Source organism: Silurus aristotelis (genome assembly GCF_946808225.1).
Source record: "Silurus aristotelis genome assembly, chromosome: 2".
NCBI classification, from domain to species: domain Eukaryota; kingdom Metazoa; phylum Chordata; class Actinopteri; order Siluriformes; family Siluridae; genus Silurus; species Silurus aristotelis.
The window spans coordinates 36313951-36341450 of NC_139575.1; the positions used below are offsets into that span (position 1 = coordinate 36313951).

General features: G+C 39.9%; 5 protein-coding genes across 15 annotated transcripts in view; 3 read left to right on the top strand and 2 right to left on the bottom strand.

Annotated features, from left to right (window-relative positions):
* tmem237b (transmembrane protein 237b) overlaps positions 1–2601 on the top strand; it is a 6927-nt gene extending 4326 nt beyond the window's left edge. For both annotated transcript variants that reach the window (XM_083527709.1, XM_083527710.1), the window contains 6 exons: positions 723–849; positions 988–1179; positions 1280–1353; positions 1453–1540; positions 2116–2237; positions 2327–2601. In XM_083527709.1, coding sequence (XP_083383835.1) covers positions 723–849; positions 988–1179; positions 1280–1353; positions 1453–1540; positions 2116–2237; positions 2327–2391 — 668 coding nt within the window. In that variant the 3' untranslated portion in view covers positions 2392–2601. The remainder of the gene's footprint in view (positions 1–722; positions 850–987; positions 1180–1279; positions 1354–1452; positions 1541–2115; positions 2238–2326) is intronic.
* A 19-nt stretch (positions 2602–2620) lies between these two features.
* On the bottom strand, positions 2621–6077 carry zp2l2 (zona pellucida glycoprotein 2, like 2). Its single transcript, XM_083527697.1, has 9 exons — positions 5644–6077; positions 4641–4828; positions 4433–4530; positions 4176–4333; positions 3765–3954; positions 3502–3649; positions 3149–3224; positions 2939–3058; positions 2621–2859 (listed from the first exon to the last, which is right to left on the bottom strand). Exons 1-9 carry the CDS (start codon positions 6041–6043, stop codon positions 2729–2731), a joined length of 1509 nt encoding a protein of 502 aa, XP_083383823.1. The 5' UTR covers positions 6044–6077; the 3' UTR covers positions 2621–2728.
* Positions 6078–6875: 798 nt separating this feature from the next.
* cyp20a1 (cytochrome P450, family 20, subfamily A, polypeptide 1) lies at positions 6876–13578 on the top strand. The gene is made up of 13 exons (XM_083562040.1): positions 6876–7141; positions 8343–8392; positions 8480–8646; positions 8868–9013; positions 9754–9921; positions 10000–10078; positions 10428–10543; positions 10791–10845; positions 11653–11773; positions 11855–11966; positions 12670–12734; positions 12816–12905; positions 13004–13578. The coding sequence occupies exons 1-13, from the start codon at positions 7070–7072 to the stop codon at positions 13152–13154; spliced, it is 1392 nt and encodes a 463-aa protein (XP_083418166.1). The 5' UTR covers positions 6876–7069; the 3' UTR covers positions 13155–13578.
* Positions 13579–14734: 1156 nt separating this feature from the next.
* Positions 14735–26220, top strand: abi2b (abl-interactor 2b). Of its 9 annotated transcripts, none has more exons than XM_083560359.1 (12): positions 14735–14931; positions 18461–18628; positions 19195–19371; positions 19530–19547; positions 19679–19776; positions 20420–20566; positions 21373–21494; positions 21825–22028; positions 22788–22976; positions 23100–23186; positions 23598–23789; positions 23925–26220. In XM_083560359.1, the coding sequence occupies exons 1-12, from the start codon at positions 14815–14817 to the stop codon at positions 24098–24100; spliced, it is 1695 nt and encodes a 564-aa protein (XP_083416485.1). In that variant the 5' UTR covers positions 14735–14814; the 3' UTR covers positions 24101–26220. The 9 variants fall into 9 exon arrangements, with proteins under 9 accessions (XP_083416485.1, XP_083416489.1, XP_083416490.1 ...); XM_083560363.1 differs by having other exon boundaries at positions 21825–21839; XM_083560364.1 differs by lacking the exon at positions 21825–22028.
* A 1025-nt stretch (positions 26221–27245) lies between these two features.
* The window catches only part of itm2ba (integral membrane protein 2Ba), a 6927-nt gene continuing 6672 nt past the window's right edge, over positions 27246–27500 (bottom strand). For both annotated transcript variants that reach the window (XM_083560473.1, XM_083560472.1), the window contains exon 6: positions 27246–27500. This exon is cut by the window's right edge and continues 684 nt beyond it. The gene's annotated coding sequence lies outside the window, so the exon portion shown is untranslated.

Below are 27500 nucleotides of genomic sequence, written 5' to 3' on the forward strand. Positions count from 1 at the left end.
TTTGACTTTCTGACCAACTTTCTACTTGACTGGTCTTTTTGGTAGACAGAGGTGCTATATTCATGCTATTGTTTGATATTTTAATGATATAAAATTATAATTTTGGTTGATAGTTTCTTGGTCTTTATGATTTATATCTTGTATTTAAAAAAATCTAAAGTATTTTGGACCTTTTTCGTTTATAATTAAGTCATCTCTAATAAGTAGAAAATGTAGAAACGTTTTGAAGTCACCATATTCACTGACCAGGCATTATACCATTATGAGCAGTGAAGTGAAGAACACTGATGATCTCTTCATCATGGCACCTGTTAGTGTGTGGATTTATTTATTAGGCAGAAAGTAAAAAATTTTTTCCTCAAAGTTGATGTTAGAAGCAGAAAAAATGGGCGAGCGTAAGGATTTAAGCGAGTTTGAGAAATTGTGACGTCTAGACGTCTGGGTCAGAGCATCTCCAAAACTGCAGCTCTTGCGGGATGTTCCTGGTCTGCAGTGGTCAGTGTCTATCAAAAGTGCTTCAAGGAAGGAACAGTGGTGAACCAGCGACAGGGTCGTGGGCGGCCGAGGATCATTAATGCACGTTGGGGAGCGAAGTCTGGCTTGTGTGGTCCGATCCAACAGACGAGCTCCTGTAGCTCAAACTGCTGAAGTTGTTCATAATGTTAATGCTGATCGGTGTACAGTTTCTACGTAACCTATAATAATTGTGTGTGTGGTTTTAGGACGTTTCCAGCCTGCTGAGCGTACAGACCGGCGAGGACCCACCAATCAGACGGAACACAACTTCATGGACGTCCAGTCCACGTGGACCACCAGAGATGTGTCCGTCAGGGTGCACCGTGGCTTCAGGTGGATGTGATGTAGAGTTCATTATAGAAATATTCACCCCATTAAACATCCTTTAAAGTCTTTTTTTTTAATTTACTATTTCTTTTATTAACGACTCATTAAATACCACCCAGTACAACCCGTGCTCCATTCCCGCAGGGTGATCGGCTTGTTCTGTCACGGCTTTCTGGCTGGTTACTCCTTTTGGAATATTATCGTGCTCTATATTTTGGCTGGAGATCAGCTGAGTGCTCTGTCTAACTTACTGCAGCAGTACTGCATACTGGCCTACCCTGCACAGTGCCTCTTTTACTTCCTCCTGGCCCTTAGCACTGTTTCAGCCTTTGACAGGTAGGACACAGTGGCGATTTCTTCTGTTTGAAAGGTAAACTCCACCCTGCAAACATATTTAATATGTTTATGTTAAAATATGGCTTCTTTTGTAAAACAGAGTAAATCTTGCCAGAGGACCACACGCCATCAGGAGTTTCCTAACATTTGAGCCTGTGGCACTTGCCTCCTTTTGTGAGTTCTTAATATAGAAGTGTATATATATATATATATATATATATATATAAAATAAAAAATTCTGTACTGAATTCTTGTGTATTTTCTCTTCTGTAGTGTATTTTTCAGCTCTGGTCTTGTCACTAAGTCAGCAGATGACTAGTGATCGTATTAATCTTTACCGCAGTGCGAACGCTTCACTATGGTGAGTCGGCTACGAAATCTATTTTAATTATTAGTACTGACGAAATGCAGACTTGCCAACCTTCAGAAATTCGTATTGAAGGCTGACAGTACAACTTGTACCTAATAGAAAAACGGCAGGTCAACATCTGGAAAGACTGGATCGTTTTTTCACTTGTCGAATTGGCGGCAGAGCTCATCGGCGAGAAAATTAGCTTCGATTGTATATTCATCTTAGCAAACGAGCACACGAGAAAAAAAAAACCCTGACAAAATCCGTTATGGTCGCAGCAGGTGTAAATGATGCTCACTTTATAAATTCAGAGTTCTTGCTCTTCCGGTTTCTCTGTTCAAATGCCAAATACAGAATGCTGCCACCTGCTGGTATGGGAGAGGTTTTTTTTTTTCTCCCCCCCCCCTTGTGCAGAATGTACAGATCATTCTACCTCTAGAAAGCAATACCGCTTTACCTTTTACTACTGCAGGAGGACCAGTAGCACAGCCATGTCGCTTGATGTCACTGGGCTCAAATGCTTATAATATCGATGTCCTTATTAACCACCAACCCGTAAAAACTGTGTAAAATTTCCCCATCAGGCTGCCTGGCTCAGAGCACAGTGTGTTGTATCCCTGGATCATAGTAAATCTGGTGGTCACTCTTTTGGTGGGTTTGGCCTGGATCCTACTGTCCACCACCCCAGATGTGGATCATACAGAAGGCAAGTTCTCAAACTGTGATAAATTGAAAAGAACTTCCTCTGTAGTATTTCCTCAGACATCAAAATCCTTGTGGTGTTTATTCTTGCAGAGTCCTTGATGGCTATGAACATTGAATTTCCCAGTTTGGAAAAGAAAGGAAGCGTCACTGCTTGAGAAGTCGCTACGATTGAAATGGTCCACGTTTGTACTCATTTTGCACGGTGCACATTTGTAAATATTTTTTTTTTTTATTACTGCATTTATTTCCATTTAGATTTTAGTAAGACATTTAAACCTATAAGTAAACTCTTACTGTTATTGAATTTGCATGAAAAATTTTATATTCTGTAAAAAAAAATTAAATAAATAAAAACAGGGCTTAAAGGGTTAATTATTTATTCCAAAGTATGGACAATCGGACATCTTCAGCAGGGAAAAACCAAGTGATTGGCACCATGATTATTTTAAAATTTGTACCAAGCCAAGTTTGTTTATGAAAGCTTCTATTTTACTAAAGCCTTGTAGTCTGAAGACATGGACGTCGTTTTAGTCTTCGTCTCAGAACGGCCCCCAGGAGCACGCAGATGCTAATCACAGTCAGAGCAACTACACCGTACAGTCCGTAGCCAAGCTCATGAGGCACTAGACACATGGGAGAAAAAAAAATACCAAGTCAGGATAAGTTCCCACAAATGGGTTAAAAAGCTCATGAAGTTCTTACCTTCGTCCTGACTGTATGCTTGGCTATTAGCCGAATCTGGCGATTCGACAATAAAGAGAACCATACCGCTAGAGACCAAGACTTTCATCCTGGAATCCTTTGCAGCTGAAGCTGATCTTCCTGTTAATCCAAGGATTGGATAAATAAATTTGATTAGGTAATAAGGGAAATGAATTGTATGAGCTTTTACTTAGTTCAAAACAAACTTACTTGTCCTATGACAGCTTGGTTCACAGGACTCTGTGGCTGAGAGCTGGCACACCACTGTACTACAATGGATGAAGAGCTGGAAAAAAAGATATTGCATTTGTGGCATTTTGGCAGACCCCCTTATCCAGAGCGAATTGAGCAGTTAAGGGCCTTGCTCAAGGCCCCAGCAGTGGCAGCACTGGGATTTGAACTCGTGACATTCCGATCGAAAGTCCAATGCTGTATTCACTGAGCTTTTCCCTCCTTACAATTTTTCTTTATTAAACTACACCACCAAAAGATCTAACCCCCCCCCCCCCCCAAAAAAAAAAAAAAAAAAAAAAACATTCACAAACAGTAAACTTAAAACATACTTCTTCCTGGTGAGAGATTAACAAATCCTTTTCAACAAAGGTAAACATCTTCACAACAAATCTCCTGTAGTGAGTCGGATACTGCAGACCAGAAGACGTGTCAACGGGGACCAGTGTTGTCCGGAAGCGGTCATCTTCATAAGGACACCTTGTGAAGGCAATAAAAGGTTTAGACAACTCTGGAAAAAAACAAAGGAATCTTTCATCTCGCAAACATTTTAGAGGTTGCCTCGCTGGTGATCATCAAGGCTACCATTGCTTACCCATTAACCAGCAGGTCCCACTGAGGTTGGCTTGAAGAATCTGGGGAACTAGTGGCCCAACAGTGGTTCAACACGAGGGCAATATTTGGATCAGACCTCTGTAGTATGCGCACTTCCACATACACTGGATCCTGCAGTACTTTTGTCACGGGGTAGTCAACCTCTGTGTAGTATGAGCTATACATATCAGCTGCAATGACATGAATTAATCAATGATGAATTGATTGACCTCAGAAGGGAAAAAATGTATTGACTTGAAGTTCAGACTAGTTTTATCCTCCCACTGCATGAGTAGAAATTGCCCACCTGGCAGATCTCTTTCCCTCCCCCAACCCTGGCAATCATCCTCTCCTGAAACTCTCCCCAGTTTACCCCTTTTGTGCTATCAATCAGGCAGTCCACCATTCTTACCATCAGAACACCTTTTAGTAGCACACGCCCCATTCGCAAGTTTTAGCTCCACTCTAAGGGCACCTTGCTGAACCACAGGAGGTGGAGAAGGAAAAGTGTTCACATCCACTACGAAATCCTCCACCATTGTAGCCAAATACCTGCACTGAAAGGTTATCCTGAAAAGACACATCATCCCATAATTAGCCTTCACCAAACTAAAAAGCCTTTATTTATTATTATAATTTTTTTAAAATAATTAAAACATGTCTACTCACTCAAAAGAGCTGTCTCTTGTGATTGCACCATGAGGACCAAACCCCACTTCATACAATGATGCCATAGTATTCTCGTAAATAATGTAGTCACCTTCTACCTGGAAATACATTTGAAAGGACTCGAGAAGGCATTGCACATTTATGACCCCACTTTTACATTTAAAGTCATTTTGCAATGCAAGTCAGCTGAAGTGAACAAGAAACAGACCTTCGTTCTTGCACCACAGGCTGCGACTGGGAACTGGTAGATGGCAAAGTCATCATTGCTGTCGACAGATGTACAGGGGCCACCAGTAGCCTCGAGGAGGACGATGCTGTCCAGATTAATGCTTGGTATTGTAACCTCTCTCGATATGACTAATACAAACTGCCCATCCATGGTGCATTGCACAGTGACTGAAACAGCAGAGTAAAGTACATGAGGAACCAGTGATCTTGTAAAACATCTCAGGTGATATCATTATAGTTAAGGAAACATTGCTGGATTTATTTCATAAACTCCATTTAACACCAACCAACTGCTTAACATTTTTGTATGGCATTCAAAGCTTAATAGATTCACCAATTCCAAAATATGGTGGAACTGACTCTTCTTGATCTTAGTTGCTTCAGTTTTTCAAAAAATTTGATTTCTTTATTTAGACCACAGCCTCAGCCAATATAATGCAGTTAGAGCAATATGCTATGTTAATCGCAAGGCCTTTCTTGGGTCCACTCAAATGAACTAAAATAAAAGCCACCGTTTATGTGATGTTACACAATCCCAATCCTGATGCAGGTGAATACAATTATTTAGATTGATGTGTTCAGAATTGTCTCAAGTACAGAGTTTTCTCTTTTATAGATTAACAAAAAATATATATATAAAATTGTAAAACTGCTACAATTCCAAACAGCACATCACTTCATATCTGTAATCTAAACATGATTATATTTAACTAGAATCATAAGTGACATCGGTTGGATTTGTCTTGCATTTCATCAGCTGGTAGCTAATCAGACCAATGTTTTTTCTGCATGGAGCCATCAAGCAAGATATTTAGGAATATTTTTCTTAGCTATAAGTAATGGTTTTTGGTCTTGTTTCCCGGTTCCACAGCATGGATTATGGCAGAAATTGTATTAGGGGTGGATTTGAATGAATCTGAGGCATTTAAAAACCCAAAAAAGACAGATTTGTTTTGAATGAATAACTAAGTGACAAGATTTACCTGCTTTTCCATAAAAGCACATGGGGCCATCATAAGTTTGCTTGTGTAGTCTGGTATCGTAACAACAATCGAGTGCTTCACACTCAGCAGGACTGACCCCAGGTTCACCGCAACCCACCCTTGAAGATTCATCCACCTGACAGAGCCGTGAAGCTTCAGGGACTTTTGGGATCTGCTGCCATGATTGACTTGTCTCTGGGAGAGATTCCTTGAGCAGGTTTCCTTCTTGATGAATGGCTCCTGATTGTGGTAACTGGCTCTGAACCACATGATTACTTATGCTAGCTAACTGAAAAGATGGCATTTGCCATGATGGGATTTTGGGCACTTGAAAGCTACAAAACCTGGCATGTAGGATCAGGAAACCTAATTCCAGCACAGGCAACAACTTAACCGCCATCTTTTTTTCCCCCCTAAATAGTAAGCTTTCTGACAGCACCTGAGAACATTTAATAAGCTTTAGGGTTGCCTTGTCTTCACCCTGGGTTTAGGGTTGGCTGTTTCACAAGCCACCTAGGCAATTTGGATAAGTGATTATGACTGGAATGTAGTGCAGGTGGATGGTTTATCTGTCAAAATTTGGTATAACAATTATGGTTAGTGCATACAAAATGAAGAAATAGCAAGTTGTTTGTACAGGAACCAGTGAAGACCTGGCAACACTGTTTTTAAGGTGGTTAATTAGACTTAATTAGTCTCTAATTCTTTATATATATATATTTATATTTATTAAACATAAATAACCTGTCAAATTTGTTAGTGATTTTTTTTACTCGCCATGAATTATTATTATTATTATTATTATTATTATTATTATTATTATTATTATTATTATTATTATTATAAATATTATTAAATTAATTGTTTTCTGAAAGTGTAATTATTATGGGAAAGTAGACAAATAAATGTTTGTAATGTACAGTATGTTTAACAAATTTGCATTATTATAGTATTATTATTTTTAGGACATAATTAGTAATTAGTATTTTGGTTATAATAATGAAAAACACCATAACAACCATAAAATATCAAGAGTAAAAAATTTATTTATTGCCATGGTAAATATAAAAATTCGTATTGTTATAAATAGTATAGCAATTAGTATATTGCTGGTAATAATCATTAAAAAAAAAATACAATAACAAAATCTGTTGTGAAGAAAGACCATCGAGTTCTCAGTACTCAGTTTGTTATGTCTGGCCATTTCTTTGGATTAACCGATTACTAGTCGTATTAATCGATAGCCGAACTCGAGGGTCGCTGAATGTTTTGTAGACGTGGTACACAGTAAGTCAATTTAGACTAGCTAGCTAACTGCTAATACTTAAAAACTAAGCTAAGCTACATTAGCCAGGTGACGTAATGTTTATTTTTTAGGTTTTAAAAGTATAATAAGCCTGCAAAAAAAAGAAATAACACTGCAAACATGCTGGACTTTGCAATATTTGCTGTGACGTTTGTCGTTATTTTGGTCGGTGCTGTGCTGTATTTATATCCGGTAAGAATTTCATCAAATAAACATTTAGCTGCTTTTTTTAGTAGTTTATATACATATTATTTGATTTGTAAAATATTTGATAGAAACTCAGTGCTCTGAGAAATAAAGTGCAAAAGTTAAATGTTAAAATAAAAGTAAACTTCATGCTTCAGATGTGAGGAAATAGACAGTCAGTGATACTGTTGAGTGCAAAAGATTATACTGAAAATGTTCAGTGTTTATGCAAATTATTCTCTTCATGTCTGTTTTTTACGCAATTATCAATTATTGAAATAAGAAGTGTGTATAATGGGGCAACTTTCAATATAGTTGACATCAAGCGAAAATATAAAAAATGCAGGTTAAAGAATTTATAAAGCCAAAGCATGGGTATAAAAACCCGAAAAAATTTCATTCATACCTAAATTCATTCATTTATCTTGAGTAATGCTTTATCCTGCGCAAGGTCATGGTATGAGGTGGTATCAAAAAGAGACTAGTTTTGTAACACGCCAACAGATGGCAGCACAAAGCTGTATGCACAGTCACAGGGAGCACCGACCTTCATAAGTCAGTGTGCCAAAAGACATCGTCCTGACCACGTCTGCGATTTCAAGTTAAAACAAACGTGAAATTCTGCGTGAAACTGGGCAAATCTTTTACAGAGACGTTTGACGTGATTCGGCAAGTTTACGCTGATGCAACGACGAGTTGTTTGAGGTGTTTTGAGAGCTTCAGGACAGAAGAACCTCACTGGAACATCATGTGGATGGCTTGTCCTTCGTTTCGAGGGTCATTACCGGAGAGAAAGGCAACAGTCGTTACAGTGGAAGAGCCCATCATCTACACAACCGGAAATGGCGATGCAGGTCCGAGGCATTCACGGCATTGTGCATCGAGAATTCATTCCCAGGGGCCAATCTGTCGATATCGAGATCTACTGACAGGTTTTAATGTGTCTATGGGAGGATATTCTGTGAAAGTGATCGGATTTGACTGGGCTAGTCTCGAAACTTTTTGATACCACATCGTAGATCTGGAATTTGTCCCAATAACACAGGTTGCAGATGATGCCAGTTCATTTCAGGACACCTAGGTCACCAATTTGTACACACAATAGACATATTTTTAGCACAATTTAGAAAGTAAAGTAAACTTTTACACATCCAGTAGACAGCTGATTTGACCTTGTGTACACTCTCCTCTGATTTACACTCCACAGTCATCAAGACGAGCTTCCGGTGTTCCTGGCTTGAACCCTACTGAAGAGAAGTACGAGTCAACACTATCTAGTTCTTTCTCCATCACACACGCACACACACTCGCACTCACACTGCTATGCTTTTGGGTTTTTTTTAGGGACGGTAACCTGCAGGACATTGTGAACAAAGGAAGTCTGCACGAGTTCCTGGTTGGGCTTCATGATCGGTTCGGTCCTGTGGCTTCGTTCTGGTTCGGGCGGAGACCAGTAGTGAGTCTGGGCTCTGTAGATGAACTGCGACAGCACATCAACCCAAACTGGACCAGTGAGTAGCGAAAACATTTTGGAGTCCCCCCCTTCCATGAGCACTAATAAAATCTCTGTCTTCTCGTTCTTTTTCTGTTTCATGAAGCGTATAAAATTCTTTTAATATTTTGTTTGTTCGGTTCAACCAAAAACAACAACAACGGGTGTCCCAATACTTTTGCCCACACAATGTATAGAGATTCCGTTCGGTTTTAACATTTATGTTTTTTCTTTCTTTAGCGGATTCCTTCGAGACGATGCTCAAGTCCTTGCTCAGTTATCAGTCAGGAGCAGGTGTGGGAGGGACCGAGGCACTGATGAGGAAGAAAGTGTGTGAAGGAGCCATTAAAAAAACGCTGGAGAATAACTTCCCTCTTCTACTCAAAGTACAACACTTTAATTAATGGAACATAACTAGGGTTGCAAAAGGGGTGGACAAATTTCCAGTCAATTTTCAGAAAATGTTCATCTGGGGAATTTTGGAAATATGCTTAGTTGGAAACTTACCAGGAATTTATGGGAATTTTTGGGGAATTTATAGGAATTCATTAGAAATTTGAAGGAATATATATACATTGAAAAAACTAATTCATATACAAACATAAATATAAACATTTTGTTCGCTCATAAGCTGACATGCATGCAAACTAATACAGATTTCTTTTTTGAAATGACTTTTTTTACTTGGATTTAATTGTTAGTATTTTGTTGCACAATACCTTAAACACAGCAAAAGGAAGGTTAAAAAAAAAATGCATGTAATATTTATGTAATTTACATAAATTCTCGCTAATATGGAAATGTTTTTAGGTGCGGAATTCAAGAAATGATGTGTGTTACGTTATGGATGAATGCATGTAGGGGGCGTGGCCTCAGTAACTCTTTGTGTGCAAGTGATTAATGAATATGCAGGTAGACATTCAACTGAAATAGAATAGACATTCCCTGTTATAGTCTCACCTGCAATTGATTAAATTCCCAGTTTATTCCCATTAATTCCTGTTAATTGTAATAAAAAACTTCCAGTCTTAAAAATCCCTGGAATTTTGCAACCCTAAACGTAACTATTGATTTATTTTTTTGTTCATAACATCTGTAACACCTTTTTGTGCCGTCGTGTTCGCAGTTGGCTGAGGAGTTGGTTGAAAAGTGGCAGTCGTATCCAAAGTCCCAGCACACACCCCTCTGCGCTCACCTGCTGGGACTGGCCATGAAGGCCGTCACTCAGCTGGCCATGGGCAGCCGCTTCGCTGAAGACTCCGAAGTCATCCGCTTCCGCAAGAACCACGAGGCCGTGAGTGTTTATGTACGCTCTCACACACTTTAAACGAAGCTTGCGTTTTCTTATAATAAAAAACGAGTTGTTGTGTAGATCTGGTCGGAGATCGGGAAGGGTTACCTGGACGGTTCTATGGAGAAGAGCTCCAGCAGGAAGGCGCACTACGAGAGCGGTGAGCGAAGACGATGATTTCTCAATTCCGGTTCCTCAGAAGTTGCTGATTTAATCTCTGTAACAGTGATTTTGTCTGCAAGGCAGATTTATATGTATATAATATATAACTGTTTCCATAGTAACGGCTATTTTCTCATCTTAACGTGAATAATAGCAGGAAGTAACTTGTTCACGGATGCCTATGAGGTTAAATATGTAAAGAAAACCATTAGAAATGGTGACGCATCATTCTTTATTAATACTGTTTTATGCATTCATATGCCTTAGATATTTGGGGTATATAGATCAATGAACTATTTTTGTGTGTGTGTGTGTGTGTGTGTGTGTGTGTTTGTGTGTGTTTACAGCTTTGTCCGAGATGGAGTCCATGCTGAAGTCTGTCATAAAAGAGAGAAGTGGGCGTGGTTCCAGTGAGTCGGCTTACATAGACTCTCTACTGCAGGCCAAACTATCAGAGAGACAGGTGATGTCATGGCAACAGGTTTTCCTCTGTTATTTTCTGGGTGAAAAAAATCTAAGAGATTCAAAACGTAAGACAGATAGACAGATATATATATATATATGTGAAATCTTATGAATTTTTTTTTTTATCTTTACACACACACACACACACACACACACACACACACACACACACACACACACAAAGTTAATTGGGTGGCTTTCCCCCTTTTTTTTTAAAAATGTATTTATTTTTCTCTCCCTCTCAGATCATGGAAGAGAGCATGGTGTTCACCCTCGCCGGCTCGGTCATCACTGCAAATCGTAAGAAGCATATTGTGTGTGTGTGTGTGTGTGTGTGTGTGTGTGTGTGTGTGTGTGTGTGTGTGTGTGTGTGTGGTAAGGGGGTCTGTGGCGTGGCTCTTGTCGGAAACAAAAGGATGCTTGACATGAAACAAAGTTACTGTTACTACATCAAAGTTATTTTTCCTTTTATCTTTACTTTATATCAGCACATTTTATACCCAGAGTAATTATTTATTTATAGTTACTATTGATGTTGAAAAACATCTGTATAATTTACCAGCTGTTATCGATGAGTAATCCGACATGACTTTGTTATAAGAGCACAAAATAAGTAAAATCGTTTGGCGTCATATGATATTACAGTAAAAATATTTTCTCATATAATATTTCAGTAATTAAATAATATTTATATATAATATTTTAATGTTTATGTTCTTGTATTATTTTAGTAATAAAATATTTGTATTTAATATTTGAGTAATATATATTTTCATAATATATGTTAGTAATTAGTAATCAGGGGATTAAACTCGCACGTTTTTTATAAGTGAAACCAAACTTAATATAGACAAAATATTCTTGTAAATGTTTTTAAAATAATTATGGTGAAATGATGTAAATCTTCAGGACACCAAACGGAACTTTTGCTATGTTTCCACACGGACGGTTTTAATTGCCGGATATGTGCATAATGGCGGATTTTTGCTCGATTTGAGACTTGCAAATGTTTAGTGATTAAAAATAATAACTTAATTAATAATATATTCTAATATAATAATTCAGTAATATTGTCTCTGCTGTTCTTGCTCTTTTTTTTCCCCCCAGTGTGCATCTGGGCAGTACACTTTCTGTCCCTGAGTGAGACGGTGCAGGAAAAACTGGATGAGGAACTAGTGAAGGTTCTGGGTGATGATCCTGTTTCCCTGGACAAGATTCCACAGCTCAGGTCTGTTCCGAGTCTCTGACCTGCATGTCATTGTAAATTGTACGACTGGAGTAACTCCGTAACGCTGTTATCTCTCTGCAGGTACTGTCAGGAGGTCCTGAACGAGACGGTGCGCACTGCTAAACTCACCCCCATCGCAGCCAGACTGCAGGAAGTGGAAGGGAAGGTGGATGGACATGTCATTCCTAAAGAGGTCAGTGAGTAGACTTTATGCTGACATGTTTATTATGTGAATTATTTACGTGAATAAAACACTTGGGGACGTGTTGTTAAAGGAAAAAACTCATTTTTTTTAGGTATGTTTTATTTGTTAGTTTTGGGGTTAAACACACCTGAAATTCATTTAAATTTAGCAATAGTAAAAAAGTTACTTTTGTCCTACTTTTATGGGCACGAGAATTTTATTTTTAAATGTTATCATAAAAAATAAAAAAAAAGCCCCTTTTTTTTTTTTTTAACACTTTTTTTTCATTTTTTTTCACATGGTTTTGCACTGTACAAATGTGCCGTATAAACAGTATTTATTTATTTATTTATTTATTTATTTATTTATTTATTCATTCATTAAAAAATGGTCTATTTAAAGAAATATAATAATAATAATAATAATAATAATAATAATAATAATAATAATAATAATAATAATAATACATTTGAATGTGGGAATTTTTTATTTATTTTTGCTTTGACCACTTTTTATTTACATTTTTCCCCCACATGGTTCTGCACTGTACAAATGTGCCGTATAAATAGTATTTATTTATTCATTTATTGGAAAAGGTCTATTTAAAAAATACAAAATTAAGCAGTAAAAAATGTTTTATTCATATAACTTTAGTATAAAAGTATAATTTGTGTTTGTTTGTTTTTTTTTTTTTTTTTTTCCTCTCTAACAGACTTTGGTTATCTACGCTCTCGGTGTTGTCCTTCAGGATGCAGACACTTGGGCATTACCATACAGGTGTTTGATTCTCTACAGCACTGTATACGGTTTAAATGACAGGAAAAGCCACTTAACTTGATCATGGTTCTCTCTGTGCAGGTTTAATCCGGATCGCTTTAAAGATGAGAATGTGACGAAATGTTTCTCGCTGTTGGGTTTTTCGGGAAATCAGGCCTGCCCCGAACTTCGGTAAAAGAAAAGAAATATAATGTAATCATTTAACACGTTCTATTTTATAGTATAAAAGTATAAAATATGCTCCATTCGTTTCTCCTTGCTCTGCACAGATTTGCGTACACGGTGGCGGCGGTGCTGCTGAGCGTGTTGGTGCGTAGGCTGCGGCTACACTCCCTCAAAGGCCAGGTGGTGGAGTCCAGGTACGAGCTCGTGACCACGCCGAAAGACGACACCTGGATCACTGTGAGCAAAAGGAACTGATGCAGCAGATTCCCGCATCTCACAAACAACCGTAAAGGACATTTAGGAGAGATCAGTTTTCCAGTGTGTCAATCATGGAGCCATGTTGGAGTGATTTTGTTGCTTGTGACATCAGGCTTCTGGTGTTAGTTGATACGAGGTTTAATGAGTCATTTATGACCAGACTGAATAATCGTTTGCTACTTTTTTGTTCATTCCATTAATGCTAAAGATCTAATTTGTTGTTATTTTCAATAATAAAAGCATTTTGTTTAGTACCTCAGGATAATTCTGCATTTGTATATAGCTGAGTGCAACAATTTGCACACCCTTTAGTCGAAGAACACACATAAGTTTCTTTATCGCATTTGTAATTAATATAGTTGAAATGTTTGAAGGTATTAATGATGATGAAGAAATAAACTGACATTACATTAATACACAATCAGTGTGTTGTTTGTGTTCAAGAATTAATTTTTTATTTTATTTTTTATTTATTTATTTTTAAAGCTAAAGAATGACCAGGTTTTAAATCTAACCATCTGTTTGTTTTTCCCTGAATGTAATAAAAGTATTTTTATTAACTTTTTAATTTATTATTATTATTATTTTAAAATTAATGTTGTAATTTTTTCTAATGTTTTTATGTCTGACACATAAAGCAAAAAAATTTACTTTATATTTTTTTTAAAAACCTTCACCAGAGTATCAACCACACTATTCAAAAAAAGTCTCACACCTTCACCACAAAATTCCACAAGTTTCCTTTCACTGCCGCCACAGCTGCACCGCCCGCATACATAAACTCTAGCAGAAGCATCAATATTAAACTCATGAAATGGAAACTTAGGTTTCCCTGCTTTTTTTTCTGTGCATTACAAATTTCCTGGAGATTTGAAATGAAGGAAAACTGTTTTATTTATTTTTTATTATTATTATTTATTTTTTTACAAGAAAGACATCAAAGTATAAATGGTTTAAGAAAAATGCCTATTTTGAATTGTTTTGCCTGACTTTTCTTTCAATGTTCAGCTTTTTGCTCAAAATTCCTCTTGTAAACATCCTTGTAAGTGCATCTGCGACCAAATCAATTTCTTCTCCTTTGTCAGTCGTTGTGGACAAAAAAAACCCTGCTAATAAATTCCACAGAAGGTATGGAAGCTTGTGCAGCTTGCTACAGATTCGCTCTCTGACCATCCAATCAAAGGACTTGAAAATGTCGGCATTATTGTACGCCTGCTAGATGGCCCATGAGTGACAAACTTGAAATCCGATTGGTTGAAGCAACAGCCTTCAAGCAACGTGGATTTTACTCTCTCTCTCTCTTTCTCTCTCTCTCTCTCTCTCTCTCTCTCTCTCTCTCCCACAACCTTTATATTTATTAGTTGTGCATATATTTACATATTTATCTGCACTTTTTAGTTTTCACATTGCTACTATTTGCACTTCTGGTAGATCCTGAACTAGATTTTGTTGCATTGTTTACACATTGTTTATGAGCATAAAAAAAATCTTGTGAATGTGCCAAGAGCCTTAATTTATTTGTGTGTATATATATACATATACATATATATACATATACAACGCCTTAATGAACACGGCGCATGCGCCGTGCGCTCCCGGATTCCTGGGGCCGCAGCTCGGGGATTGTGTGACAGGCAGCTAGCGAGAAGATGTGAAGATGGCGGAATTACAAATGCTCTTGGAAGAGGAGATTCCTGCGGGCAGAGGAGCTTTACTGGACAGTTACGCGAACTTAGAGCGAGTCGCGGAATACTGCGAGAGCAATTATATCCAGGTGAGGCCCATCAAAATCCCATACATTTATATCAAAAACTGTAGGAAATTGCTCGAAAGGAATCGGAACGGTGGTCGAATCCCAAATGTGTGTTTTCCGTTTAAGGAAGTGCACTAGCTAGGGCACCACTCAATGAGCCTTACGTCACGCGTAGTGCGCAGTGCAAAATCCCAGGATGTTGTTTGGGATACAGCCACCGAGTGCTGTGGAATGATTGCAAACAGCCACTGATGCTAAGCTCGGCTAAGTCGGTCGACGATTGTATGGGCAGTGTTGCGTTACATAACGACGTGTTTCGTGATTATAATCACTATTACTCGTAAATATCCTAATCATTAAAGATATAAAAGAGGTATTTGCTTCTCAGTTGTGTTCTGCGGCCATTTTGTTTCCCAATACGTATACCTTTCTAATACTGCGTGTGTGCAAAAACGCTAGCTCGCTAATTGTAATATAAATTTTAGGAGGAATTAATCATAAATGTTTATAGAGTGCGTTTAGAGAGAAATATCTGCCTTGTGTGGAGGGATTTTGGTCCTAATGTTGGCCGGTACTGTGTTTTCTTTATTCCCTGGGAGAAGTGAGTGGTCGTGTCCCGCGATGACGTCACGCGGAGGATATATATTTTTTGACAGTCGTAGTTTAAATTCAGCAAAATCTTCTAATGTCTTTTACGACGTTCGTGAAAATGTACGTCCATGTTCATTTATCAAAATGCTGAAACTGGAGACTTCATCAAAAGTTTCTCTACTTTTATGTTATGATGATGATGATGATGATGAGGGTAAAGCCGTATTTGAGCACGTCACCTCAAAAACGTTTGGATTTTGAGTTACTCTCGTATTTGCCCTTCTATAACCCGAAGCTTTTGACAAGATTCAGGAGCGAGTTGAAAAATCAGTGCCACCAGGATTTCATGTAATTATGGATTTAAAAAGTCAGAAAGTACTTTATCTATTTACATTTACTCCTTATCACCTTCAAAATAGTTCCCTTGCAGAACAATACAGCTTTCCCAGCATTCCTGACACTTCTGGAATACCTTATTTTCAAAGTGTGTTCTCTGGTTTGCTCCGGATCTCCTCAATGGTGTCAAAACGGCAACCTTCGAGCTGGATCTCGTATTCTATTGATTTTCATCGTAACATCTTCGCAAATTTGTTGAATCGTGTCTTCAGCAGATTTGCTCAGGTTAACGTGCAGAATTTCACGTTAAATTGCTGTCCATGATGAAATCAGATGTAATGCAGCAGTTGTACACAGGGTGGTGCCGCTTTGCAAAACCGACTTATGAAGGTCGGCGCTCCCTGTGACTGCGTGTGCTGTTGGCTGTTGTTTTGTGAGGGGAAAAAGGTCATTCCAAACATAAATCCATAAAACATCTCAAAGGTGTTAAATAAGGATGAGAGCTCTATTGCAGGCCATTAAAGATCTTCCACTCCAAAACCATGATATGATCTAGATATGCTTTATATAGGTTTGTATTGGAGGATCTCCTGCTATGGAGCGGGTCTCTACAAATGTTTATCCATATTATCCGTGTATACATTCTGCAGCAGAGAATCGTAATGTGAGGTTTCTTGCCTCGCACCTACTTTGGTGATTGATGATCATTTCCAAATGAAGTAATGATTATGTGTCTCTAGCCGTTACTGAAACTGAGACACTGATCACCTCTTTCATGCAGACGTTTTCCTGAAACTGTAAATCTAATTACCTATTCAGGCTTTTCATTACGCGAAAACGATTGAAGCGGTGGGGGAGAAAAAAATCAATCGAAACTGCCGATGGTGAGAGGAGATTAGGAATGGGATAAAAACGAAGCTGTGACTGAAGAGCACAAAGAGGCCGAAGATCACCTCCAGGCATGAAGAAATGAGGGGAGGCGTGTTCTGTTCTGTTGGTGCCTTTTGGGAATCAGGGTCTCTGGTCTTTGAGGAGGAGTCTTCTATAACTAGATCAGTCAATGAAAATGAGGCCACACACACACACACACACTCAAGTAACTTAACAGAAATAAAGGAAATCTTAATTTTAATGAAGATGGACGAGGTGTAATGTACTTTGCTTAACCAGTTTGTCGTGTTGGAAATGCACCAAGCAAACGCTCTTCATTCAAAATATCTGCAGGCGTTCAGATGCAGCGTCCAAAAAGTTGCAGTCGTGTACGCTTTTACTTTTCAGTCCCTCCAGTTTTTCGGATCGCAGCATTTTTTCGTAAAATAGCAAAACAATTTGCTGTAACCGGTCCCTTATGCAATCTTTAAAGTTTAAGATTCAGAATGCTGAAGTTTGATTTTCGTGTTGTCACACGCTCGATGTCATCAGTCCCTGTGAAACGTGGTGAAGGCGAGAAATCCTTCTCATCTGCCACCTCACATAAGCGCTAACGCCTGGGGCACAGCGACGTTTGAATATATTACACAAGAAAGAATCGAATCCATAAAGAGATTCCATATGTGTTCAATAGCATTGAGATCAGAGCTCTATAGCGGGAGATCTTCCACTCCAACCCATGTAGAGCATCTTCATGGAGCTGGCTTTGTGCACAAGGGCATCGTCGTGCTGGAACAGGTTTGTGTCTCGGTTGAATTCGAGGAAAAATTTCATCCTGCAGCATCCAAAGACGTCCAATAAAATGATGTGCATCGAACAGTTTTTGAAAGAATCACATGTTCCTGGAAAAGTCGGGTGTCCCAATACTTTTGCCTGTGTAAATTTACTTTATTTTTAATAGGATCTTTTATATAAAAAAGTTTTTTTTGTCCATTTTTATTTTAATCTACATAAACGAGCTCCGTGTCTTTAAGCCTGCACCCGGCAGTATTTCCTGCTATCGATGTCTATTTTTAAACATCTGTATGCAGGTGTGGATTCAACAAAGTACACCTTTATCCCTAACGGGTGTGCGCTTGGTTCATTTTAATGTAAAAAATAGCTCAGAAATACCGAAACACAAACCGTTTCCTTCAGAAGGTCAGATTTTTAGATCGATTACGTAATTCGTATTTATTTTTGCCTTCTTATGAGAGTCTCTCTACCGCTCGCCTGCGTTTCCTCACACGCAGACACTCGCGCTTACATTTACACTCTCCCATTTATTGTCCGCTCTTCCTCTAAGTGACAGCGTCGCCATGGTTACCCTGGCGCAACATGATCGATGGCTGAAGGCGACCAATGAGGGGGCAGCCTAGTGTGGATTTGGATAACGGCTTTCTGGCTTGTTGATTGGTTTCTGTGTTTCACTCAGAAACCAGATCAGTTTTGTGTGTGTGTGTGTGTGTGTGTGTGTGTGTGTGTGGGAGAGAAACTGAGAGGTTGGTGTTGGAACTGGAATGCAACACATCCCTTTTTACCCGAGAGAAAATGTTAAGCACAGTCATTACCCGTTTATTCACAAATAAAAGCTCTAGAGTGTTTCTTTGAAAGCGGTTTTGTGTAAAAAGCGAGGCATCGTGTCTCGTCCCCGGTGGGGGTCATGAATTACGCCCAGGTGTTAATCTCTCCTCTCTCCGTGTCTCCTCTGCAGTCTCCCGATAAGCAGAGGGCGCTAGATGAGACGAAAAGCTACACTACTCAGTCCCTGGCCAGCGTCGCCTACCTGATCAACACACTCGCCAACAATGTGCTGCAGATGCTTGACATCCAGGCGTCTCAGCTCCGCCGCATGGAGTCCTCCATCAACCACATCTCACAGGTACCTGACCATCAGATGCTTGAGCACCGCATTTCACATTTAGTGCAAGTATAATGATGTTCTACCATATTTTGTGCCTCGTTTGTCCCACATTTAGCTACAAGGGCATCAATAAAATCATGTACTGATATAGGTGAGGTGAGGAGACCTGGGGTGCAGTCAGCGTTCACATTGATTATTCAATAGGGTTGAGGTCAGAGCTTTATAGCAGGTGATCTTCCATGTAATCCAAACCATGTACAGCAGATCTAAATGGAGCTGGCTTTGTGCACAGGGGACATCGTCATACAGTCAACTTGCTCTGAAACGAATTTACGTTCGAGAAGTAAATATAATAAGAAATACATTATACTGAAATAGAACAGAAACCAATAAAATCGAATTAGAATCATATGACGGTTGTCAATTTGTTTTTTCTACAACAAATGCATACATTGAAATGCAACTCCATTCAGACAAAAGTAATGGCACCCTATTACAAAAAAAAATCAGGGAGAGGAAGGAAATCATAGTCTGGTATAAAAAGATCATCGAATAAGGCATGATGTTTTCCCCTTGCTCCGTAGACGGTGGACATCCACAAAGAGAAGGTGGCCCGGCGTGAGATCGGCATCCTCACGACCAATAAAAACACATCTCGCACGCACAAGATCATCGCCCCGGCCAATCCCGAGAGGCCTGTGCGCTACATCCGCAAACCCATCGACTACAGCCTGCTGGACGACGTAGGACACGGTGTGAAGGTACGCCGGCGACAAAACTCAGTTTACTCACTTTTTTTTCTGTTTTCTTCTCTAACAAGTTGCTCACGTGCGATTGTTCTAATCCTCTTCACTCTTTAACATGTTTCTCTTTGCCTCTTTCTCTCTCTCTCTCTCTTTGTTGCTTCGTAACATTGTAGTGGTTGTTAAGGTTCAAGGTAAGGTGTCATTCAGGTATCTATTTGCATGTTTGTGTGTGTGTGTGTGTGTGTGTGTGTGTGTGTGTGTGTTTTGTAGATTTATGGGTAAGGACAGCTTTAAGTCACACCTTGACATTTGGATTTTACAGGTTAACGCGCAGAACATGAAGGCGGGCACGACCCCACGCACAGTTGCCCCATCGCAGAAACCACCCAGCCCTCCAGGCCCAGGGAAGGGCACCTTAGGGTATGTATGTGTGTGAGAGTGGTCTAATGTGTGTATGTGAAATGAGCAAGAAAAAAGCGCTGGTTTTATTGGATTGCAACAAAATTTCTTAATTTAAAGAATGCATCCCAATTAACCATGCTCATTAGAATATTAAGCCCTGCCCACTTCTGATGTCAGATGAAAGAATGAAGCTGGTCGATCAGTAGCTTTGTTGAAATGCCCGGCAGATAAACCATCGAACGACGTCTTCATGCGCTGCCCCTGCTTTTTATCACCTGTTTTTTTTATTTTTTTATTTTTTTTTATTAGCTTACAGTACATTCCCTGGACGTCAGGCTTGCGTCTGGATGCTTCTTGGAAACACTCCCTCCCAAAGCCCTTATTGCCTCCCTCTAAACGTGTGCGCTTCCCTTCCCGGACAGGTCGCACGTCGGAGATCTGCCTGCACATTTGTGTTCATTCGGAATCTTGTGTATTTCACGTGTTTGTGTTCTTAATCCTGGTATTACTGTGTTGATCCCCTCCTCATCCCCTGTATCTCTCTCACCGTCACCATGGTCCCACAGCCAACAGTCACCGTTACAAATGATCACATAAGGAGAGGGGGGGTCATTATTATTGGCATATAAAGAGATAATAAACTGTGACACCCCCCCGGCAGGCGCCACTCCCCCTACAGGACGCTTGAACCTGTGCGTCCTCCGGTCATTCCTAACGACTACGTGTCGAGCCCGACCCGCACTACAGCTCCGCCCCTCCAGAGCCCGGCACGCACCGCCTCCGTTAATCAGAGGACTCGCACGTACAGGTAGACACACACACACACACACCATCAACCACAACACACACTCTACCGGCGATATTCTACTTGAGCAAATCTTATTCCTCGCTTATCTATCTTTATTCTCTCTCTCTCTCTCTCTCTCTCTCTCTCTCTCTCTCTCTCTCTCTCTCTCTCTCTCTCTCTCTCTCTCTCTCTCTGCAGTGTTGTTAACCTGTCAGTCTTTTTGTCTCCCGTCTCTTTGCGTCTTAATAAAAATCTCTAACTGGCCACTCACTAACTTACTCTTTTCCTTTCTTTTTCTTTTTTTCTTTTTCATCCTCTGATCCTTCAGATTGCCATGACATCCTTTTAAGAAGACCCCTCTTTCTCTTTTTTTCCCCTTCTCCTCTCACTCCTTCTGTTTCTCTTTCAGCATCTGTTTTTCCTCTTTTAGCAGAACTCTTATTCCCAGACCTCTCAAGGGATGGAGCAGCACGACGTTACCGCACGCTCTCGTCGGAAAAAGGGATAAACGTAGAATAGAAAAACGCGCTCGTGTTTCCCGGGCTGTAATGTGATCAGTGATTCGTGGCCTGGTCCACGGTGCTATTTTAAACCCTTTTAAAGTGTTCTGTTTCTTTTCTCTGGCTTTTTCTTTTTGCAAAGCGAATTGATCGTCCCGGGGACGAATAAAATTTATAGCTCCTGAAGGTCATCTTTCCAAAATGTAGAGAAGTGCGATCGATTTGAATGTTTTAGCCCACTTTTAACCTAATTCCCCCCACTCCCCGCCCAACCCCACTCCAGGTAGACGTTTCACAATTACGTGCTATGTGTTTGTCTGATTTTAGCAGCGGCAGTAGCGGAGGAAGCCACCCGAGCAGTCGCAGCAGCAGCCGAGAGAACAGCGGGAGCGGCAGTGTGGGTTTGCCTATTGCCGTGCCGACGCCGGCCCCTCCCACTGCTTTTCCAGGTGACCGCTCCATCAACTTCCTGTTTATTTCAGCAACCAGTTTCATAGGTGTTCAAATGCCCTAAAAGCATCACTAAGTACTATATCTGTTATCCCGGGATCCCAACATTCTTTATCCAGGACAATTTAAAAAATAAATAAAAACAATTACTTTTTATTTAAATTGTGTAAATATTTCGCTGTATTTCTCGACACGTGACCTGCTCTACTACAATCCTCTCTTTCTTTCTCCCTGTGTTTTTTTTCTTCTTGGCACCTTACGTTTTTTTTTTCTTTCTGCTCTCTGCTCCTGATCTCTCTGTTCTTCCTCTCTGCTCCTTCGCGCTGCAGCCTGTTCTGTAGCAGGTACTGCCTCCACACCCCCAAACCCCCCCAAACCCCCTCCCAGTGTGTCTATCCCAGCTCCCCCAGCACCTCCTCCTCCTCCCACCCCTGAACCCACACCTCCTCTTCCTCCTCCTGCCCCACCTGCACCCCCTGAGATCCCACCTCCCCCACAACTGCCCCCCATCACCGGCACCGCAACCACACAAGGTGAGTCGTCCCTTCGAAGCAAATTCGCCGTGTTCCCCGCCACATCCTCATCCGGCTCCTCATTAATCGAGAACATGTTCATCCCTTCCATTTTATATTGTTCATCTTGAACGCTTGACTGGTTTCAGGTTCCACTTCCTTTCTGCTCTTTTTTTTTTTCTATTTTATTTCACTTCTCTGTTTCGCCGCATTCGTCTTCATTTCCTGAGTGTTTGATAGATCGGCTGTGATTGTCGCAATACCCCTCCCTCCTCCTCTCTTCCATGGATTGTTGTTGTATAGGGTGACTTTGGATGTCATATAATGAAATTTTGCGTTTACTTGAACTTAAAAACCCAAACCTCTTCCATCATGGCAATGCCCCTGTGCACAAAGCGAGTTGCATGCATGCTTTACATGGTTTGGAGAGGAAGATCTCCTGCTATAGAACTCTGATCTCAACCCTAATAAACACCGTTGGAATGAATCTCACACAAGTCTCCTTGAAATCTTTGTGTAACATCTTCCCAGAGAAGTGGATGTTTTTGTAACAGCAAATGGAGATTAAATGTGGAATGGGATGTGCAAAAAGATGGCATACCAATCTTATGGTCAGGAGTTTACAAACACCTGACCATCACACTCATATGTGCATATAGAGAGAGGTGGCTATGGGGGTTTGTGATTATTTAAATACATGAATAAATATGATGCATAAATAAACAGAAAGCTAGATAAACAAAACACCATTCAGTCTCTTACATGTTCTATCTTTTGTAGGAAACGGGCCTCAATTCTACAGCATGAACCGACCAATGGCGCGGCAAAACACGCCCTCGGTAGGCGGGTCCCTCCCATACCGCAGACCGTCCTCGTTGACCAATCAGCCGATCAACGCACCCCAAAACACTCACGCGAACATGAGCCAGACCCAGCTTAACGGCGGACCCCACTTCAACCAGAACCAAGGTGGGCTGCTTTTTTTAAAATAAATTTTTAACTTTAAATGCGTTTCCTCTAAACCAAATTAAGCTACTTTTTAATCTGGTTTTGTCCACACCAATTCTATACCACGCTTCTCTCACACGTTAGGCAACATGGCTCCGCCCCCTCCATCCATATTACAGATCACACCCCAGCTGCCTCTGATGGGCTTCGTGGCTCGGGTGCAGGAGACCAGTAAGTGTGTAGTTTAAAGCGTGTGAGTGAGTACATGTATGCCGTGTTTCCTACACGCGTGTTCTCAGCTTTTCTAGCTTTAGAAGCATACAGTAAACGTTTGTGTAGTTTGAGTGGTCCATGCTTACATCTTTTGATTCAGGGTGTTAATTGTGTAGTTTGCATGCTCTCGATGTTCTTTACACAAGTGTAGCGGTGTACGATGTACATACAATATCGCAAATTTATCTTTTAACGGTGTTATTTGACATCAATGAGTATCGCAAAACCCAAACAAAACGCACCAACACACAACAAAATATCGTCTGATTATTATCAATAAAATCCCCAAAAATATCGAGAATTTTTTTTTTACACTATCGCACACCCCTATGCCATTATGTATCGTTAGACGTCTTCTCCACTTTGCAGTCTCCGATGCTCCTCCTCCTCCACCCCCTGCGGATGAGTCCGCGTTTGTGGACTCGACTCCGCCCCCTCCTCCGCCAGAGGATTATGAGGATGACGAGGGCGAAGAAGACGAAGAGTCGGCAGTGGTGGAGTACAGCGACCCGTATGCCGAAGAGGATCCGCCGTGGGCTCCTCGTAACTACCTGGAGAAAGGTTTTTACTGCTATGTTCAATCCGGAATGTTCTACCTCCGACATTTGTTTGATGTATTTTAGAAGTTGAGAAATGGCAGGTGTATTATTTTAGTAGTCTACTGTCCAATCTCCTGCCTTCTGTCATTCCACGCAGTGGTCGCGATCTACGACTACCTGCGCGATAAAGAGGACGAGCTGTCCTTCCAGGAAGGCGCGATCATCTACGTCATCAAGAAGAACGACGACGGCTGGTACGAGGGCGTCATGAGCGGCACCACCGGGCTCTTCCCCGGAAACTACGTCGAATCTATCATGCACTATGCTGACTGAGCCACCAGGGGGAGCTACTTTCTATTTCTCATCCTCTCTCTGTTTCTCCCATTCACAACCAAAAACCTCCCACTCAGATACACCCATGTACAGAGGCACACACCCACACACAAGAACGACAAAGAGGACGATACACGTCTGTATATTTGTGAAGATTTTTTTTTTCCCGTGAGTGTGAGAATGTGTTAACGTTTGTTGGAAGATTTCGTCTTACAGATTTATAAGGACCATTTTTTTTTTGTCTTAATTTGAGTTTTATAGAAACACTAAATATTCCTGCTGCTGGTTTTCGCTCGACACTATTTGAGCTGCACTTCTGAGCTCCTCTTCCGTCCACTTTTTATTTTTTTTGTTTTTCTCCCTCCTGCCCTGAGAGATCTTCGAAGGAGGCCACCAGAAGGACATCATCTCTCAGCTCCTCCTGACACTCTGGGGGTGTGGACCTGAACACCTTCAGCACTCGTTTTCTGTTACACTAAGGTGGGAGGAGTGTTTGGGTGCAGGGCTGGGATGTATTTCTCGTGTTGTTGTTTTTTTTTACTTTCGATTTTATATTCGCTGCAATCGGCCAATCAGAGCAGACCTGTTTCTCAGAGTGCGTCAACGGAAAACACTACACAAATTTTTCCATCGAAACTGCAGCCGTTTCTGAAGCAGAAACGTCAATGCATTCGAAGAACGCAATACAGATACACGCTACGGGCAAAAGTTTGTGGACACCTGATCATTAATTCTTTACAAAATTGAACATCCCGTTCCGCATACAGATCGTATTTGCTGTTACAGTAACTTCCATTCTTCTGGGAAGATGTTCCACTCAAATTTCGTGGAGATTTATTGGGTCATTCAGCCATGGGTGTTAAAGAAGTTAGGGTACTGATGTAGGTGACAAAGGGAGGGAGGCCTGGTGAGGCCTGGGATGCATGAAAAATTCATCCCAAACATGTTCATTTAATATGGAGCTCTATATAGCAGAAGATCTTCCACTCCTCCACTCACTGGAAGCATGCTGGCTTTGTGCATGGTTACGCTGGAACAGATCCGGGTCTCCAAATTCAAGTGAAGGGGAAAATATCATGGAAATTCCTCCAAAGAGGTTCTTTACAATTTACCAGCTTTGAGCTTTAGGGAAAAAAAAATGTGTGGAAAAGTCAGGTGTCCCGACACGAAATCACTAAAGCGTCGCTGCATCAGTTTTAGTTTGAGGTGATCTCCATCCAGGTTTCTGGCATCTGCTTGAGCACCATTGTTGGAAATATTTTCCATAATGCATATTAAGGGAAATATTGATTTCCTCTGTTTCCCAGTTGTTTTATTATTATTTTTCCCTCCACCTCGTCACTTTGCAGGCTTTTAGCATTAGTTTATACCAAAGGATTCCTTTGCATGTGGATGTGGACGGCGGAGCGTAAAATCCACGCCATTGACACTTTTTTGTTTTTTCTTCATCAGAGATACGAATCGGATCGGACTGATTCTCGGTATATGCGTGCGTGTGTGTGTGTGTGTGTGCTATTAAAAATAAGCTCGTGCCATAAAGAAGTGTTTCTAGATAGTCAAGATGTTTTATGAAGATGCTTTACGATTCCCGACACGCGTGTGAAACGGGATTTCCCGGAATGACATGGTGGATTTTTTTAGCTCTGGATTTACAAATACAACACTATGTGTATGTGTATTTATCTATCGCTTATTATTAAAATTTTAACGATCTTGTTGGTGTATATGACTGACGTAAGAATTAAAGAAACGCTCCCTCGACCTGCAATAACGTTTGACTACAGAAAGCACAAGCGCTCGTGCGAGTGACCGAAGCGAGGCGGAAAAAAGACGCCGCCGGGGTTCGTTCTCATTCTTTTGATTTGATTTACTTTTCTTTTTTTACACTATGAGGTGCAATGATGTCTGTAGATGTTTGTGTGTGTGTGTGAGCGCATGAATGTGTCGTATGATCCTGATGTTCGTGAACAATTTGCTCGCCTGTGCAAATTCTCTTTTCCATGGAGGGTTTGTGGCCCGTGTGTGAACCGACTCCTGCATGTTGATTATTTCTGTGACTTTATTATTTACTATATTATTTTTTTTTTCTGCTGATGGAGAATAAAACTGGATCGAACGAGTCTGCACAACTCGTCCTCTCTGCATTCCGTGATCTGTCCAAGGTTTTACAATCTGAATCATTTTCAGTTTAGGGTTTTCATATGCACTTTTTTTTTTTCTTTTTCACATAGGGCAGGTTTAATTTATATTTGACATACACAACTTATGTGCAGTGCTAATTATTGCCACTTGGGGCGCAATTGAGGTTTGTATTTTTCCCTGTTAAAAAAAAAAAATCCTGGTTTTAAATTATTTTTGTTCTTTTCATGTTTAAACAAAAACGAATAAAAAAATCTTTTTTTTTTTTTTTTTCGTTTTTGTTTTATTTTCTCGCATAATAAATAAATATATAATTATAGATTTTGGGCTGTCAAAAGTAACGTGTTAACTCGAATTTATTTTAACAGCACAAATTAGATTTTTTTTTCTTTTCCATATCTGAGTAAAGAAAGGACGTCATGAATAAATGTGTTCCATTGAAGGGTTCAATTTCACGTCATCTTTATATTTTTTTATAAAAAAACGATCAAACAGAAATGCACGCTGCATTGTGTTAATGAAATTAGTGCTTTTAAAATTAATTTGTGTTAATTTTGACAGCCCTAATATATAAATGTTTTTATTTTTCACTGAATTTTTTAAAATTCTTTCACTCCATTTAAAAAATATTTTATTCCCACATTTTTCCTCCCTTCACATAATTATTCTTCACATTCTGGGAACCTGAGATTGGTTTGTGTTGCTTTTTGAGATTTCTTTAATCATAAGGGTTTTAGTAAAGTCGGATACTGATGTTGGTGAGGTGAGGAGGCCAGCCAGCATTCACATTCATCCCAAAGGTAGCAGGAGATCTTTCACTCCAAACCATGTGAAGCAGATCTTCATGGAGCTGGATTTGTGCACGGAAAAGGTTTGAGTTCAAGTGAAAGGAAAATTAAATGCATCCCACGACATCACGTGAAGAACCACATATGGCTGGAAAAGTCAGGTGTCCCAAAACTTAATTATATTTTATTCTCTACAACAACAAAAAAAAGTACAAAGACAAAGTGGTCCAGTTTTATTGAGTTTTACTGTAAATGTTCTCCATAATAAATCGCTGCATCGTGTAACTGAGATAAACGTCTGTGGTATAAGACAGAAATGGTTACATGTTCTAATTCTGATTTAATACATAAATCACCGAAAAATAACTAGTGAAAAGATGCGTCAGGATATTTCAGATCCTGCATTTACTTAGATTAATATTACAGTCAACAAAAGCTTAGTTACTGAGAAAACAAACAAAAACAATTTCTAA

Coding starts and splice junctions, on each gene's coding strand:
- zp2l2 (XM_083527697.1), bottom strand. CDS start 6,043: ATGGCGGTTAAGTTGTTGCCTGTGCTGGAATTAGGTTTCCTGATCCTA. Junction 3,650..3,764: donor TGGGACCTGCTGGTTAATGG/GTAAGCAATGGT, acceptor TGCCTTCACAAG/GTGTCCTTATGAAGATGACC. Junction 3,059..3,148: donor ACCAAGCTGTCATAGGACAA/GTAAGTTTGTTT, acceptor TTGGATTAACAG/GAAGATCAGCTTCAGCTGCA.
- cyp20a1 (XM_083562040.1), top strand. CDS start 7,070: ATGCTGGACTTTGCAATATTTGCTGTGACGTTTGTCGTTATTTTGGTC. Junction 8,647..8,867: donor CATCAACCCAAACTGGACCA/GTGAGTAGCGAA, acceptor TTCTTTCTTTAG/CGGATTCCTTCGAGACGATG. Junction 12,735..12,815: donor ACTTGGGCATTACCATACAG/GTGTTTGATTCT, acceptor CTCTCTGTGCAG/GTTTAATCCGGATCGCTTTA.
- abi2b (XM_083560359.1), top strand. CDS start 14,815: ATGGCGGAATTACAAATGCTCTTGGAAGAGGAGATTCCTGCGGGCAGA. Junction 19,777..20,419: donor CCAGGGAAGGGCACCTTAGG/GTATGTATGTGT, acceptor CCCCCCCGGCAG/GCGCCACTCCCCCTACAGGA. Junction 23,790..23,924: donor TCGTAACTACCTGGAGAAAG/GTTTTTACTGCT, acceptor CATTCCACGCAG/TGGTCGCGATCTACGACTAC.